The 19006-nt window shown below is 40.1% G+C and overlaps 1 protein-coding gene across 1 annotated transcript in view; it reads left to right on the forward strand.

The window, feature by feature from the left end:
- Positions 1 to 3152: 3152 nt before the first annotated feature.
- The window catches only part of NET1 (neuroepithelial cell transforming 1), a 53393-nt gene continuing 37539 nt past the window's right edge, over positions 3153 to 19006 (forward strand). The window contains exons 1-2 of the mRNA XM_082649268.1: positions 3153 to 3390; positions 17686 to 17752. Coding sequence (XP_082505394.1) covers positions 3263 to 3390; positions 17686 to 17752 — 195 coding nt within the window. The 5' untranslated portion in view covers positions 3153 to 3262. The remainder of the gene's footprint in view (positions 3391 to 17685; positions 17753 to 19006) is intronic.

The raw sequence follows: 19006 nt of genomic DNA on the forward strand, positions 1-19006 counted from the left end.
CACACCCAGAATATCAAAACTGATACACTCAAGACAGAGCATTTCCATTACTGCAAGGATCCCTGATGTAGGAAGGCATAATTTTTAAGAGCAAAACAATATAAAATAAACATCCTTAAAATGTTGGAGAGAAAGTCCAATGGGGTGAGAAGATCAAAGATGAAAAAGCAATTCGAATGCTTGCTTTCATTTAAGAATTAAAAATTCTGAGACTAAAAATTACTGTGACTGGAACATAAGAGATAATAACACTGTTGGTGGAAACATAAATTGGTGCAGCCACTGTGGAAAACAGTTTGAAGGTTTCTCAAAAAACTAAAAAGAGAACTGTCATATGAAACAGCAATTCCACTCCTGGGTATATATTTGAGAAAAACAAAAACACTAATTCGAAAAGATACATGAACCCCAGTGTTCATAACAGCATTATTTACAATTGTCAAGACATGGAAGCCACCTGAGTGTCCATCAACAGATAAATGGATAAGAAGTGGTATATATACACACACACACACACACACACACACAATGGAATATTGCTCAGCCATTAAAACAGAACAAATTTTTGCCATTTGCAGCAACATGGATGGACTTGAAAAATTGAAATAAGTCAGACAGAGACAAACATGTATGATATCACTTATATGTGGAATCTAAAACATACAAGAAATTAGTGAATATAATAAAAAGAAGCAGACTCACAGATATAGAGAAAAACTAGTGGTTAGTGGAGGGGAGAGTGAAGGGGGGAGGGCAATTTAGGGGTAGGGGACTAAATGGTACAAACTATTAGGTATAGAATAAGTGACAAGGATACATTGTACAACATGGGGAATAGAGCCAGTATTTTATAGTAATTACAAATGGAGTATGACCTTTGAAAATTGTGAATCACTATATAGCACACCTGTAACACATAATATTGTATAGCGACTCTACGTCAATTAAAAAAAGAAATAAAAAACCGAGAGTGAAAGGAAAGTGGATCATAAGAGGTGGTCCCCAAACAGAATTATTGTAAGTAACTGTATTAATTATTGTCCTCAAAGAACTAGACTCAAGAGAGGACAACATAGAGGTCCCTGCCCTTCACCCAGCCTCACATTTATGAGCTCAGCAACGGTGACCTGGGTCTGAAGTTCCCAGAAACTCTGAAAGCATTACTAAAAACGAAGCCACTGGTTTCTACAGAAAAACCAGCACACTCAGTCTAAAGCAAATGTAAAAACTAAAGGAAGGAGAGGATCTTGCCTCAGTGCTTCCGTTAAAGGCAGTGAACCACTACAAATCAACAAAGCTTGTCCTAAAAGCAGCAGAATTATAGATGAATAGATGAGATTCAGAGCAGATTCAAATCTGATCCAAACACAGATATTTAAAGAAACAAATGCCTCTTTAAACATTTCTTCTCTTGTGTCAGGAATCCATGAAGAATTGTTTGGTGGGGGAAAAGAGAGACACACATGATGAAAAAAATTTGCTACAACTGTTGACAGCAACACTGTCAGCAACATAGAAGCCACTTACCATGTTGATCTGCAGGTGCCCCACTGCCCAGTGGTACTGACAGGAGGAGCCGCCCAGGTAAGCTTTATCAAAGGGCAGAAAGTGACTCTACCTGAGGGCTGAGACACTTAAAGCAGCACAGCCTCTTTTCAGTTTTTCACTTCTCTGGTGTCAGAGGAGCTGTGATGGGCCTACCTGAACACCCTGTGATAAAGTCTGTGCACAACTACCGATGAATTCTCTAAAGCTTATACAAATCTGCTTGCGACGTATACCTAGGTTGAAAATAACAAATGTCTTTAAGAAAGAATCCTCCTCTTGTATTAAGAATGTATGAGGGGCTTCCCTGGTGGCGCAGTGGTTGAGAGTCCGCCTGCCGATTCAGGGGACACGGGTTCGTGCCCCGGTCCGGGAAGATCCCACATGCCGCGGAGCGGCTGGGTCCGTGAGCCATGGCCGCTGAGCCTGCGCGTCCGGAGCCTGTGCTCCGCAACGGGAGAGGCCACAACAGTGAGAGGCCCGTGTATCGCAAAAAAAAAAAAAAAAAAAAAAAAAAAAAGACAGAATTTGAATTAACAGGAGAAAAGCAAACAGATTTTTACATGTACAGAGGATCCTCCATAGGAAAATAAAAACCCAAAGAAGGAGCAAAACCTTAGTGCTTATGTACGAGGTTGGACAATGAGAGGGAATTGTGGAAGAGTAAGTAAAATACACGGGGAGACCAAAGGAAGATAAGAGTTATTTAAACAATTTCTGTTTGTAGAGAATTCTGTCTCTGACTCCCCCCATCCTCCTGATATGGGGAGGGCCGCTATCACAGGGGAGATTTATCTCCTGCTTTCATGAAGAAGGGGGGAGGTCAGAAGGCCCTTCTTGCACCTGGTGTTCTTCAAGTGCCTGCAGCTAAAAATAATCCTCCTTCCAAAGCAGCATGTTTAAGGTGGCATATATTGCTACCCTTCAATGTATATACAATTTTATTTCTTAGGATAGATTCCCAGAAGGGGAATCAGAGTGTGAAAGGGGAGGTGATTTTTAAAGCCTTTGACATAAAGAAAGCAGTATTTTAAACCAAAGAATGTGCTATTTAACAATTTTCTTTTTTATTTGAGAAGGTCCTTTACGTGCTGTAGTGCCTTCTTATAATTAGAGGATGAAGGCACTTGGACTCTTCTGCTCTGGAGACAGGAGGTCTCATAATCAGATTTACTGGTTTCCTAGAGAGAGCCCTGAGAACACATTTTTCCAATACCTTTGGTGACCGGGGATTTATCTCACATGAATAATTCAGCGTGTGCAAACCTCATTTTACTTTCAACCTCTCCCCACATGCTAAGAAAGTTCTAAAATGCTTCCAATTTGCCGTGGCTTGTGGTGAAAGTCCTAATGAACTGTGAACTACTAATCGGGTCTTGGGGATTTAGGAATGGAGTCAGAACTAAATCCCAGGTCACGCGTTTTCAGCAGGGTGACCCCCTCGGCTACCCTCCCCTTCTAGCTTCTATGAAGTTAGGCGCCTGGAGGTAGGAGGAGAGGGGCGGGACTCCACGTTTCCTAGCAACCGCACGCCGTCCCCTGATTGGCTGGTCGCCGCGCGGCCGCCATTTTCAAACCCCGGAAGATGGCGATGGCGGCGGCGGCGGTGGCGGCGCCCTCCTGACAGGAACCCTTCTCCGGGCCGAAGCGGCCGGGCGCCGTGCGGCTCCCAGCGGGCCTCCCGGGCACCCGGCCACCGCGCCGCCCCCTTCACGCCATGGAGCCCGAGCTGGCGGCCCAGGAGCAGAGCCGGCCGCGGAGGCGAAGCCGCCGGGCCTCGGGACTCAGCGCGGGCGGCGCCGCAGAGCCTTCGGCCGACACCCCCGGGCCGGGGCCAGATGGCAGGTGAGCGCTGGGGGCGGCGGCGCCTGGGGACCCCTAGCGTTGGGTCCGAGGTTGGGGAGGGGGTGGGAGGAGGGGAGGGGCAGGGGAGGGCCGGGCTGCCTACTCTCCTCCCCCTTCTCTCCCCTCCCTCTTCTCCCCCCCTTTCCTTCTCCTCCCCCTTTCCTTCTCCTCCCCCTTCTTTTCCTTCCTCCTCCTCGTCCCCCTCCTCTCACCCTCCTACCCCTCTTCCTATCATCTTCTCCCTGGTCCTTTATTTCCTTTTCCCACTCCTCTCCTTCCTACCTCTCCCCTTCCCCCTCCCTCCAGTCTCCTTCCCCACCTCCCTCAGGTGGCCTTGGAGATCCTCTAAACATCCATCAGGTTTCGGGCCGGAATTGGGAAGGTTCCTAAATGCCCCCGGGGAACTGCGGGGTCGGGGGACGGGAATCGTCCCTGGAGCCAGAGGACTTCTACCAGACAGCAAACTTTTAGCCTAAAAACGAGCATTAATATGAAAAGTTTTGCCGAGGTCAGAGTCTCTCCTTTGGAGCCTTGGCCACGTCGGTGCTCAGCGCAGCTCACGGCCCCAGCCTCCTGGGTAAAGAGAGCAAAGAGGATGGTCGCCGACTTTTTAGCTGTTGACACATTTCACATTCTGTCCCGTGTGTCTACAAAGGAAGGACACTAGCCGAGGGTTTCAGAGGCTGTGTCTGCAAGAGGAGAGGGTGAAAAAGTGCTAAAGGCGTGGCTTTCCCCTCACGGTTTTGCAGGGGGTGGGTTTCCAGTGACTGGCGGTTGGACCTTACATCCCTGAAGTTGTGTCCTCATCTGTCAACTGGGATTATAATAGTACCCACTTCCTGTAAGTTGTGAAATTCAGTGAGGTCATGTGTGTAACCCCATACACAGAGAGCTCTCAACAAATGTTAACTGTTATTTGTTGATTTTTGTCTATAATTCCACCTCTGCTCCATCTTTTCAGAAGCACTGTGGTCCACTTCACATTATTACTTGAGATAAACTACAGTTCCTTACATAATTTACATTCCAGTCATGCCTGCATGTGCCAATCCCTTTTTTTTTAAATTTATTTAATTAATTTATTTTTGGCTGCATTGGGTCTTGGTTGCTGCGTGCAGGCTTTCTCTAGTTGCAGCGAGCAGGGGTTACTCTTCATTGAGGTGCACGGACCTCTCACTGCGGTGGCTTCTCTTCGTGCGGAGCATGGGCCCTAGAGCGCGTAGCCTTCACTAGTTGCGGTGCATGGGCTCAGTAGTTGTGGCTCAGGGGCTCTAGAGCACAGGCTCAGTAGTTGTGGCACACAGGCTCTAGAGCACAGGCTCAGTAGTTGTGGCACACAGGCTTAGTTGCTCTGCGGCATGTGGGATCTTCCCGGACCAGGGATCGAACCTGTGTCCCCTGTACTGGCAGGCAGATTCCTAGCCACTGCACCACCAGGGAGGTCCGCCAAACCCTTTTTGAGAGAAAGGAAAACACCTTACTTTCATGGACAAGGCATTTATAAACTCATTGTAAGTTATCATGCAGAGAGAACAGTATCTTTCATTAGATACTGATTTTTATTTTGAAGTTTACGATAACCCTTGCCTGAAACTTTTATACTGATTACAGCCTAGTTTAAGAAGAAGTGAAAGAGCAGAGAGAGAGATGTCATCATCTCTGAGACTGAGAAATAGGAGAATCGGGAAAGAATCGGGAAAGCCTAGTTAAGGGAAAATGAACATAGAATTTCAAAAACATCAAGTGGGGCAGTGTTAAATTCATTGCACCTACCTAGTGCCAGACATTGTTGTAGATACTGGGAATTCTGGTGAACAGATGAACTCCCTGCTCTCCTGAAGCTTAAAGTCTGCTTGGGGAGGAAAGACAATAATGAAATAAATAATAAAATATCAGGTGGTCATTGCTGTGAAGAGGCATACTAAGGGGGATAGAGATAAGGAGAGGGTCATGTTGCTGTTTTTAAAACATCACAAGGAAAAGCCTCTCTGATGATAGCGATGATGTTTAAGCAGAGATCTGAAGAAATTAAGGAACAAAGCCATGTGAATATTTGGGGAGAAAGGCAGTAAGTGCAAGTAGAATCTATATGGTATGTTCAAGGACTGCAGAGAAGCCAGGGTCACTAGAGTGGAGTGAAACAGAGGGCAGAAAGGTAGATGATGAGGTCGGAGAGATGACTAGGGCCAGATCGGGTAGTATATGGTTGACTGCCAAAAGGACTTTAAATTTGAATCCGTGGTTGGGAAGCAGTAGGAAATTATGTGATCTGTCTTTTAAGAGAATCACTTTGTTACGTGGCAAGGATAGAATCCGAGAGACCAACTAAGAGGCCATTGCAGTTGAAACATCCGAGTGGTAGATGTGGTGGAAAATATTCATATTTGGGTTGTGTTTTGAAAGTAGAGCTGACGGGATTTGCAGATGGATTAAATGTGGAGTTAAGAGAAATAGAGGAATGAAGAATGATTCCAAGGTTTTTGGTCTGAGCACCAGAAGAATGGGTTTCCATGTTCCTACAAAGGAAAGACCTGGGGAGTTTGCCTTGGGATATGTTATAAGACTCTTATTAAGGAGTTCATCACACCAGTTTCTTTTTTCCTTTTTCTTTTCTCTTTTTCTGCTTTTTTCTCTTTTTTTAAAAAAAATGCTTTATTGAAGTGTAACAGTCGAATGAAAGAGGGCATGAATCATAAATGTTTTTGGCTCAGTGAAATTTCATAAAGTGAATGCATCTGTGTAACCAGGTATAAATCGGGGGGTTGTCAGCAAGCAGACTTGAAATCACAGCATTGCGAAGTCATCTAGATAGTGAGTCTGAATAAAGAAGAGATTGGGGGGCTTCCCTGGTGGCACAGTGGTTAAGAATCCACCTGCCAGTGCAGGGGACACGGGTTCGAGCCCTGGTCCAGGAAGATCCCACATGCCACGGAGCAACTAAGTCCGTGCACTACAATTACTAAGCCTGCGCTCTAGAGCCAGCGTGCCACAACTACTGAAGCCCGCGCGCCTAGTGCCCATGCTCCGCAACAAGAGAAGCCACTGCAATGAGAAGCCCACGCACTGCAAGGCAGAGTAGCCCCTGGTCACCGCAACTAGAGAAAGCCCGCGCACAGCAATGAAGACCCAACGTGGCCAAAAATAAATTAATAAATAAATTTATTTTTAAAAAATGAAGAGATTGGGGACTTAACCCTGAGGCACTCCCCACATTTAAAGGTCGGGGTAATGAGGATGCTCAGAGGAACAGCTGGTGAGGTAAGAAAGAGCCAAGTGAGCTCAGGATCCAGGACGCCAAATGTAAGAAAGGATTTTGAGAAAGGACATGGGAAACTATGTCAAATGTGACTTATAAGGAAGGACTGGAAAGTTTAGTTAGATAAGGAATGAAAAGACCATTAAATCTGCTAATGAGAAGAGCATATTGACCTCGGATAGTTTCCATGAAACAGTTAAAATATTGAATTTAGAATGTTTGTAGTGGGTTGAGAAGAGAATGCAGTGTGATTTGTTCCGGAAATATGTGAGCGTTAGACACTAGGAGTATGGAGATGGAAAAAACTGTCCTTATTCTGGAAGAACTTATAATGATATAGGGAAGAAAGTTAATAATTATAATAGTGTATGACAACAGTTACTATAGCTGTATATATATGATGCCATAGATGCAAATAAAAGGAGAACTTACCCTGACTGGAGAGGACAGGAGATGATTCCCTGTAGTAATCCCTGAGTCTTGGAGGACCAGTTTAGACCATAGGTGTAAATGGGTGACATCATATGGGGGAAGGATGTTAAATGTTAAAAGGCCCTTAAGCAAATGAGCATGATGAGTTCTAGGTATCGTAACTAGTTCACTGTGGCTTGACGCTAGTTGTGTAGGAGAGAGGAGGTAGTGATGAGAGATTATACTGAAGAAGTAAGAGTCGCATCATCAAGGGACCTTGTATGCCATGACAGTAAATCTTAGGAAAACTATTCCCTAAAAAGTGCTCATATACATAAAATTTCAGATTTGTGGACCCTTGCAGCCCAACTATGGATACCAAGTTAAAAATCCCCAAGTGAAGATGATGAATTGGTGGGAACTCTATCTGCAGTAGCCTAGATGAGTGTTTGAATCTGATGGCTGGCAATGAGATAGGAGGACTTGACACGCTAAGTGTGGGTTCCACTTTGAAGAACTCTCGCTGCAACTGGAGAGCAAGAAAGAATAATGGAGGCAACGCAAGCTTGTGGGGTAGAATCTTAAGAAGGGGTAAACTTGATATGGGGTGGGGGCGGTGGAGAATAAGCAAGTACAGGGAGAGGTTGAAGAGACAAGAGAGAAAAGATGATGAAACAAGTGACCAGCAAGGCAGAAAAGGGTGGAATCCAAATTAAGGGTAGAGAATCTAGCCTGGCTAAGAGCTAGGTAAGTTTGGGGGATGGGGTATGTTGTAAGCAGGAATTTGAGGGCTTTCCCACCAGGGTTCTATTTTTTGTGTGAGGTTGGAAATGGTGTCAGCTGAGAAAAGGGTGGTGGCAAAGGCAGCATGAGGAGAGTAATGAAGTTAGAAGAACCTTGGAGGGAGAGGATATAAGATCATCTACAAGAAGATGTGAAGTTTGACAAGATAGTGTCAGTTAATAGTGGGGCAAGACAACTGTTTAAGCATAACATCAGATCCAGAAATCGTAATGAAAAAGATTGATGTATATGACAATGTAAATATTATAACTTTTTCTAGACAAACTCAGTATACACTGATTTGAAAGACAAAAAACATACAGGATGGGCTTCCCTGGTGACGCAGTGGTTGAGAGTCCGCCTGCCCATGCAGGGTTCGTGCCCCAGTCCGGGAAGATCCCACATGCCGTGGAGCGGCCGGTCCCGTGAGCCATGGCCGCTGAGCGTCTGGAGCCTGTGCTCCGCAACAGGAGAGGCCACAACAGTGAGAGGCCCGCGTAGCACACACACACAAAAAAAAACATACAGGAAAATATCACCTTTTTTAAAAACATTGTTCACATACTATAGTTTCACCCATTTGAGGTGTATAATTCATTGTTGTCCTATAGATTCACAGACGTGTGCAACCATCACCAGGCAATTTTAGAACATTTTCTTCACCTCAGAATGAAAACCCATACCCTTTAGTTATTCATCCCCCTCCCCAACACTCCTTTCTTGCTTTACCCCAACCTCTAATCTACTGTCTGTCTTTATGAATTTCCCTCTTCTGGACATTTCACATGAATAGAATCATGTGGCCAATTTTAGTGAGCCATCCTTTGCCCATTTTTAAAATTGGGTTATTTATATTTTTTATTATTAAGATATAAGAACTCTTCATTCTGGATACACGTCCCTTACCAGATACATTGTTTGCAGGTAGATATGTTCTCCTATTCTGTGGGTTGTCTTTTTTTTTTTAATTGAAGTATAGTTGATTTACAAGTTGTGTTAGTTTCTGGTGTACAGCAAAGTGATTCAGTTATACATATATATTCTTTTTCAGATTCTTTTCCATTATTGTTTATTGCAAAATATTGAATGTAGAGCCATGTTCTGCTCCTCCTCCAGCGGCAGCCATGGCGGCAGCTCGGGCATTGTGGCGAGGGGGACGGTGCCGAGGGGGACGGTGCTGGACAGACCCTCCCTAGAGGTCTCCCTCCTCTGCCTCCTCCTGTCACCGCTCTGCTGCTCCATTATTTCTTCAAATATTTTTTTCTGCTCCTTTCTCTCCTTTCCTTCTGGTACTCTCACTGCATGTATATTGGAGCGAAATCTGGTAGAGAAAACAACATTTTAATAAGGTGTATATTTAAACCAAGCAATTATAGGGATTTATCTTAAGAAAGCAGTTGCATAGCATATGTAGATGTATGTACAAAGTAGTATATCACAACACATTTTTATAATAAGTTTAGAAAAAACGAGAAAATTAAATACATTATACTTTTATACAATGAAATATCATTAGCTATAATAGTTTTTAAAATCTCTTTTCATAATTCAGATGGAGTTTATTTGGTATATTGTATACAGTATATTTGGTTTTTAGTTTCTTTTTTGTTGTTGTTTTTGGTACATTTCCTCTGTGTATCTGTGCAGGTTTTCTCTAGGGCAGCAGTTCTATAAGTTTGACATCACTGATAATCTAGCTTAACAGAGGAGGGCTGGATTCTTATATCGCCTTGTATATAATGTGTTGCAATGTATAAAGTTGAAGTATATAGAGAATGAAGTATATTAGTAGATAAAGAAAATCTGCCCTGACATAGATTTTCAGTTCAGTAAGGCATGGGTACTTTAATAGGCTTTTCAGGTAATTGAGGATATTCTTTGATAATATACCAGAGCTTGACAAGTGGTAGTTTCTTAACAGGTGGCTGGAATTTAGAATCTGAAACCATAGCAATGAATTTTTCATTCTCTGTTACATTAAAATCCATTGGTCTGTTAAAACTTTGAATAGATCTATTTTACCCATCCTTGATTTTGTGACATTATGCATTTGTCATTTGGAAAATATTGGCACAGGGAGTTAAGCAAATCTTCTAAAGGTTGATACGTACTGTTACATGCTATCAGAAAATCACAATTATTAATAGTACCACCAATCTCATGTGAAAGCTTTTAAGTATTGGGAGGATGCCATGCTCATAGTGATGGGTACAGTTTTCAAAAAATTCTGATTTTCATTTGAAAGCTCAAATTTTTATCATTGGCAGCAGCAATACTTCATTATAGATAAATGTCCGCAAAATACTCAAGTCCAAATGACAGTTTATCTGTTAGTCATTCTCTCAAGTAAAAATATTGTTCTCTGCAAAGCTAATTTGGTTCACAACCTGATTGATCACACAATTGCTTTTCCTCAAGACAACCTTATTACACTGGCCATTTTCCCTTATTCAGAAGGGATATTCTCCTGGAATTTGTATCGTTACACTTGATTCATTTATATTTAATATCTAATTCTTATTCTTTGTCTCTGACTGCTTTTAAGAGTAGAGAAACAAGGATATGACCCAGTGTACAAGTGGAAGGCTTGGCCTTAAATAATAGAGCTTATCCACTATAACAAGAGAGAAGAAAAGGTCTATGGTTGGTAGACTGGACAGTGTAAATATGTAGGATATAATATAATAAGGTGCAGAGTCAAAGCTGTTAGTGAGGTGGGGGTGGGGAAGGAGTATTGGAAGAGTAAAGAGAGAAAGGTTTGAAATAGTTATTTCAGAGGGTAGGCGAGGAAATGACAAGGGAAATCTAATAGCGTTGCTGAGCAGAACTGAGGATCACTTGAAATTTGTGGTCAGGAATTCATAGTGAAACTAGGCAGCGTGTGTGTGTGTGTGTGTGTGTGTATACACGTACATGTGTACACACATTTGCGTGTAAATAAATTTTTTTGAACATAATGTGTGTGATGACTACTACAGGATATGGCAGGGGCAAGATAATTAGGGAGAAAAGAGTGGAGACGTCTGGAATCCACTGGGGTGTAAGCTTTCTGTGCAGCTGCCTCTTATGTGGCAGGCCTCTGGCTCCTTTTTCCTCTTCCGTCCCTCTCTTTTTGATTTTATTTGTTTTTTAAAAATTTTATTTATTTATTATTTTTTTTCATTTAATTAATTAATTAGCACAGGGTCTTTGTTGCGGCAGGTGGGCTCCTTAGTTGTGGCATTCATGTGGGATCTAGTTCCCTGACCAGGAATCTAACCCAGGCCCCCTGCATTGGGAGCGTGGAGTCTTAACCCCTGCGCCACCGTCCCTCTCTTTTTGTTCTGGGTAGTAATAGGCCAGGGTCTTGTCCTCAGGCAGCCCTGGGCCCCACCACGCAGCCCATAGCTCAGAAGGCGGCTTGCTTTTCTGGCCCAGTTTTCCTGACACTGTGTTTGTTCTAGCCCCAGCTTTGACTCAGCTAATTATTTTCTCTGGGAATGTACACTCTTTGAGACTGTGACCCACAGCCAAATAAAACATTAGCGTTTAAAGAGTTTAGGCTTTACAGTCAGGCTCCTTGGGTTCAAACTCTTGCTCTTGAGGACTTAATCTCTTTTAAGTCTCACTTCATAGTGTCTAGCTCATTATTAGTATCTATCTCATAAGGCTGTGATTAATCTCTTTAAATCTCACTTCATATAGTATCTGTCTCATAAGGTTGTGAAAATTATGGTAGGTAATTCAAGTAAAACATTAGAATAGTACCTAGACACAGCAAATACTCCAGAAATCTTGTGTCATTATTTTCGTTTTCTGCAGGAAGCACTAGAGCTATAACTTACTTACCCTCTATCAAGGAATATTTAGCAATTACCTCTGTTGTCAGTTTTTGTAGAGGTGGTACAGTATAGTTGGTAACAGCACAATGCTAGATCTTTGACTTTTGTTTTCCTAGTGAAACTGATGAATTTGTAGAATGGACATCCAGGGTTAAAGGTATATTCTTAAGCCAAGCTAGCTGTTCTGTTAACTTAGAGCTGAGGATTCCTGTTGCCTTTAAGGGAATTTAACTTTTTGGATGGACTATTTTTCAGAACATTTAAAAAACTAAATTAGGGCATATAAACACAAATTGAGCCAATCCTTGATAATCCCGGATTGTCATTATTATTACTATTTATATTACTAGTTGCTGAAAATAAAAGGATGCCCCCACCTAGCTCCTAAGGCTGTTTCCTCCCACATTGAAATGACTGTACTTTTTAACAGTTTTATTGAGATATAATTTACATGTCATAACATTCACCCATTGTAAGTGTGCAGTTTAGTGATTATTAGTAAATTTATAGACACAGTTCACTGTTAGAACATTCATCATCCCAAATACTCCCTCAAGTTTGTTTGCAGTTTGTCCTTGCTCCTACCCCCAGACCTAGGCAGCCACTAATCTGCTTTCCATGTCTATAAATGTCTATTTCTGGACATCTCTTATAAATAGAATTATACAATATATAATCTTTTGCATTTGCATGTTTTGCAGTTTGTCCATATTATGACATGTATCAGTATTTCATTCCATTTTACTGCTAAATAGTATTCCATTATATGAAATGAATATTCCACATTTTGTTACTCCATTTACCAGTTGCTGGAGATTTGAATTGTTTCCAGTTTTCGCTATTATGGATAATGCTGCTGTGACCATTTACATACAAGTCTTTGTGTGGACATATGTTTTCATTTCTCTTGGGTAGATTCCTAGAACTGGAATTGCTGAGTCATATGGTAAGCTTATGTTTAACCTTTTAAGGAATTGCCAAACTGTTTTCCAAAGGCTACTAGATTTTTAACGAAGTAGCTTTTAGATATTTTTCTCTTCCCTCACTATTACTTGCTGCTGGCATTATCCCCTGTACCCTGTCTCCTGAATCTGATGCTGTGGGCAAGGCAACCTGATAAGTATATTAGAAATTCGTAACGCAAAGGCATTGAATGATAGTCTTGAGTATTAGTGTAGGATGTTGTGATGTCTGGAATGTGTGTGCATGCTGGTTTCTAGATGCTCAGCTGTGTTCTGGACTAGAGATGTTCCAAGATGTATCTGTTACTTGGGACTCTCAGATACAGGTGAGAAAACCCCAGTGTGGTAGAGGAGATAGTCTACATGATTATCAGCTCCACCAGGCTCTTTCCGAAGTGGAGAGGAGACAATCCCTTAAGATGCTAAGCAGTCAAAGCAGTAGGAGATGTCTGCTTCCTCAGATATTAAACCCAGATAAGTGAATTTTGTCATTGTTTGTCTAATTTGCAAAGCACTTGAGACACTGAGTAGTTCAGCACCCTAAATACCAACAAATGTTATCTATAAAGAATAGTTTACACCATTCATTCTATAAGATTGATGCATTCATGGTACCTTTGGCATTTACAGATTACATTTTTAATTTAGCTATCTGTGAGTTACGTATAGTTGTTTGTAATCAGGCTGAGAAATGTGTTTGAGTTGCACCCAACAGCTGCATATCAGTAATACTGTGTTCTTGTTTTCACATAGGAAGTAATTTTTCTTAACAGATCTGGAGGCATCCAAAAACTTTTCAGTTATACTTTGTCATATTTCAAATGCCCCTATGCCTCAAGTCTTCTTTTTTGCTAATTTCAGTGACCTACTCTGCTATACTCCTATCATTAGCCCTTCTATTTAGCTTGCTTTTTAAAAAACATTACTTTGCTAACTCATTTTGGTTATTTTCATTGTAAAACCTTAAATACCTATCTTATTATAAGCCAGTATCTTTATATTTTTGTGGTTTATTTTCCTTTTTAATTAGAATAGTCACTTATATTGTCTGGTACACTTTATGAAAATGTTGCCATTTATAAATCTGCCATTATAAATCCAATTCAGCTCTTAATTACCTGCCATGATAGAGGAGGACAGTGACACAAGTCATAATCTCTGAAAATACAATTCGGTTTAAGAATGAAATAACAGGATGATTTTCTTTTGAACATCAACTTTGCCATTTTAATTACGCTTTGTTTAGACTAAATTTAGTTTAGTGTAAAAATAATAGTTTGAAAACACACCAAGTGATACAAAAGGAAATGTGTTAGAGGCCAAGGAATAATCACAATGGGGTTAGTAGGAAACACAATTAATATACCAAGCTAGTTCCTTTAGGTATTAGTTTATTTTATGCTTTAAATGTTGTAATTATTTGGATATATGAAAAAAAGGATTGGACAAAAATTCTTGAAAAGATGAAGAACTGTCACTTCTTATTTCAGCCTTTGAGCTCCCTTTTAAATGGACTGTACTGGGTATCTTCTAGAAAGGCCATTTTTAATGTTTTATGAAATCAAAAATTTTTCCCACAAGGATTTAAAATAGCTGTATTACATTTTGAGTCTGACCCTGTGAAAAAATGATTATATATCTTTCCAAGATTTTTGAAAGCCGGCACTGACTCACATGCTTTCAGGGCACAATTTGTTTTTTGGGTTCCTGTTTTACATGAGTTTTCAAAATAAATAGGTACTTGTTACTGAAATAGGAAAAAATAGCATTACTGTAAAGCTGATTACAACTGGTGCTGGAAAGAATCTTGCCATCCAATTGGAAATATTTTTCCAGTTTGTTGACCTGTTTAAAATTCCGAACAGCTAATTCTTTCCAGCTTTCAAACATCAGATTCATTCTGAGGTCAGTATGGACAATTCTAGGGAATAAAGAAATGAATAGCTTTGGTTTTGTGTTCTCCTTAATACTTGTCTTATATCCAAAAGGAAGTGTTTATTGACTGTTTTAAGTGCCACTATGATTACTACTTTGTAATGAATATTTGTATTACATTAAAGATAATCTGGGAAATCATAATTGTTGCTTCTCAACCCAGTCCCTACTGGGGCTCTTTTTAACTGTGTAGTATATGATAGCACTTACCTAGAGGAGTGTTTTTAAAAAGTGTGCTCTGTGGACTCATAAGTTATGAAGGTCCTGTTTTCCCTGTAATCTTTTGGCATTTGCTTATAATATTATTGATATTATCTATGTATACTATAATACCATATCCATGTATTCTTTATTTTTTTTTATTTGTTTATTTTTATTTTTGGCTGCGTTGGGTCTTCGTTGCTGTGTGCGGGCTCTTCTCTAGTTGCAGCGGGCGGGGGCTACTCTTCGTTGTAGTGCACGGGCTTCTCATTGCGGTGGCTTCTCGTTGCGGAGCACGGGCTCTAGGCACGCAGGCTTCAGTAGTTGTGGCACGCGGGCTCTAGAGCGCAGGCTCAGTAGTTGTGGCACACAGGCTTAGTTGCTCCGCGGCATGTGGTATCTTCCCGGACCAGGGCTCGAATCCGTGTCCCCTGCATTGGCAGGCGGATTCTCAGCTACTGCGCCACCAGGGAAGCCCCCCATGTATTCTTCAGTCATGTGAATTATAATTTATTGCTGATGTCTTAGTGTTTTATCAAAAATCATGCTATTTTCTTCATTGTTGCTTGACTTTTCTGCAATGGCAAGAAATCATCAGTTCCTTAGGTTATTCTTCTCCACTAAAGAGGCCCTCAAAAATTTTTTTGAGCTCCAAATAATTATTTAGGAAATGTTTGCTTTAAATATCTTAAGATCTGGGGGCTTCCCTGGTGGTGCAGGGGTTGAGAGTCCGTCTGCTGATGCAGGGGACACGGGTTCGTGCCCTGGTCTGGGAAGATCCCACATGCCGCGGAGCGGCTGGGCCCGTGAGCCATGGCTGCTGAGCCTGCATGTCCGGAGCCTGTGCTCCGCAACGGGAGAGGCCACAACAGTGAGAGGCCCACGTACAGCAAAAAAAAAAAAAAAAACTTAAGATCTTTGTGCAACTGTTTCTAATTATTATTAGTGTCATCCTATTTCGCTATGTCAGGAACCTTAATAGTAACTGAACAGGCCTAGGGAGGAAAAGAATTCTCCATCCAGTTATGCCATTGAGCCCTCTCTCTGGTCTGCTTTTCCTCTCTAACCTTGCTGCTGCCCCTCTGCCCCTTACCATCTGTTGTAAGCAATATTGGAACTGCCTCTTAACTTGTCTTCCTGACCAGTGTGGCCTTCTTCCAATCCAGCCTTCTTCTTTCTTAGAACTCAATTGCTGACAGTTGCCGTACATATTCAAGATCAAGTCCATACTCTTTAAGGATTGTATGTGAGGCCTTTTATCATGATCTAGCCCTTTTTTATTTCTTTTGATACTCAAACATAAGGAACTACTTGCAGTTTCCTGAATATAATTCAGTTCACTCCCCCTTAACATGTACTATTCCCTTTCCCCACAGAGCCTTCCTGGCTCTTGTATGCTTTGCTAATTGCTATTTCTCTTTGATTCAGCTTTAGTATTACTTAAGTATTAATTCTTCTGTGAAGCCATTTTGCTATCCTCTTTCTCCTTGTAGCCATTTTCACTTGTGTTCCTTGTCAAATAAACTTCTGCTTTATATTTAGCTTAGAAAACTATAAAAGTTTTTGTGTTTGATTTAAGCTTCTAAATATTTGTAGAAATAATGGCCATCTGTGGTTTTCTGTAACTTATAGACCCCTTATGAGGGTCAAGGGTGAGAGACAGAATATACAAGTGGACAATGGCCTGACAATGCAGGAAGCTAAGTGCAGTAATTTCTGTAATAATCAGCCCCAGATGGCCAGGACTTGATCAGTAGCTGCCAGCTTCCCTAATTTTTGTCCTTGCTTCCAACTTAAAACCAACTAGAGCAAATCAAATCTGCACCCAGTAAATCACATAGGATACCCTAGTCCTAGTTAGCCTGCCTACAGCTTCCCCCTGCCAGTCAGGGTACACCAGAAGCCTTCCCTTTTTTCCACTGTAAAGCTTTCTCATTGCTCAGCCTGCCTTTGAGTCTGCCTAAACGCAAGTGATGGTGGCCATCTCCCTTGCTGTAGCAAGCTCTGAATAAATAGCCTTTGCTTTTCTCATAAGTATAGTTTATAAAATTTATTTCATGTGCTAGCTATGTTTCGTGATTTTCTACATGTTTTATAAACATAGAGGTTTATATTTTATAAAGGTGAAGACAGAGGTTTATATTTTATAAAGGTGAAGACAGATTTTTGTCATTTTGTTTTATAAACATAGAGGTTTATATTTTATAAAGGTGAAGACAGATTTTTGTCATAAGGATTATTTTGTTTCTTTACATTGAATGACAAGATGACACAGAATAAAAATGTATCACTTAGTAGTAAAGGAAAAAATCCTAGTCAAATTTTAATCTTACTTGAGACCTTTGTCTCCTATATAGTTATTCAAAGCTTTTTATTTGGTTTATTAAATCATAATTTTTTAAAAAAAATCAGTACATGGAAGAGATTTAAACATGAAATACAAAATAAATGCATTTAGGTTTTATTATGTTAAGAGTATTCTTTTATTCTTATTTTTAAAATATTAAGCATGAATGCTGAATTTTATCAAGTAATTTTTGCATCATTTACTGGTTTTTATTTAACCTATTAGTGCAGTATATTGTATAAATATATTTCATATTATTGAGCCATGTGTATGTTCCTAGAATAAACTCTGCTTGTTTTGAATTATTTTCTTTAAATACTCTTAATCTGTTCACTAATTTTATAAAGCTCCTTTCATTTTTGTAAAGTTTCTGAAAATGACCAGAACCTATACCCTGATTTTTTACTTTTTGTGGTTTCTTTTTTACATACCCTTCCTCTTATTTCTACAATTGAATGACTAATAAGGCTACTTTGAACAGTTTTGAAACTATGAAAAAGATAGCTTTTTATCTGTCTAGTGCTTTATTTTACTGAAGTTACTCTCAGTGTATTTATTGTTTGAATTTTCTGTTAACAGATATTCCCTTCAGAGAGGTAGCTCCTTCACATTTTTAACACCTGGCCCCCATTGGGACTTCACTTTGGTGAGTAGACACCTAGGTTTTTTATTTCAAGACATTAGTTAATTCCTGGGTTGTGTTTCAGTCTGGTGTACAGCTCAGTTGTCTATACCTCTGAAAACCTTGAAGTACAGAGTTTCTATCACCATCTTTGGCAGCCTAATTTAATTCTTTTCTGCTAACAAACTGAAAGAAATTTTTATTTCAATTAAATATAAAATATATTTTGAAAAGTATCAGATCTATTCATCTTTAACTCTATGCAATTCTTTCTCTCATCCCTACCCGTGTTAAACTTAAGAGACTATATTAATGAAACGTGAGGCTATTTTTATGCACACACTCTAACAGCTTTTTTCTTGGTTGAAAAATATAAAAATGCTTGTAGATAATATATATAATGAATGAATCTTTTATTAGTCATCTTAGTATAGAGGGACTCCATTATTTTTAGAATGAGACTTTACAGAGGCATCTAATCTTGTGCAAAGTGACACCAGAAAATTGGGGGATTTTATAATTAAATACTCATTACTTCACAATACTCATATAAATAAAATATGTACAAATAGAACATGATTCTTATCTCTTCTTATTTGGGGGAAATAGCAAAAACGATTCTGCCTCTAGTTTGCCAAACTTTACGTATGTGCATGTATTGAGGATGTGCCATTTCATTTGTATTCTGTTCTGCTGTATTTAATTTGTTTTTCTGTTGGGGACTCCTGTTCGAGATTTCTGTGAATAATAGCATTTACATACATTAAGTGGTCAGTAAAGCATTCATGGTAAGAGTCTCCTGATTTTAATGCAGTTCCACATTTTCCTTTCAAACTTTTTTCATCTTGGTCCCTTTCCCTTACTAGTTGAAGAACCTAAACTTAAACAGAAAAACTAGTAGAGAAGTGCCTCCAAATTTGATTTTGCAAGACTATCAGCAAAAATATTTTGAGCATTACCCCTGATATATTTATTTATAATTTTTAGGTATGTAGCAACTTTATTAGCTAATATTTCAAAGCTCAGTACTCACTTAGGGTGAGATTAATGATAGTGGACATAAATGTATATTTCAAATAGTCGGGATAATTTCAGTTTGGGGCTGGCTTCTAAAATGGATTTGATAAGATTGCCATTATCTTTAACTCACATTTTTAAATGTGGTTGATGATGAGCTCATCATCTGTGTATTAAATTTTAGTAAAGCTTATTTTTTAAGGATTAAGAAATACATAAAAATGAAGTTCTAACATTTTCCTCATGTATTCCAGGAAAGTT

This window comes from Grampus griseus (genome assembly GCF_964374135.1).
Source record: "Grampus griseus genome assembly, chromosome: 2".
NCBI lineage: Eukaryota > Metazoa > Chordata > Mammalia > Artiodactyla > Delphinidae > Grampus > Grampus griseus.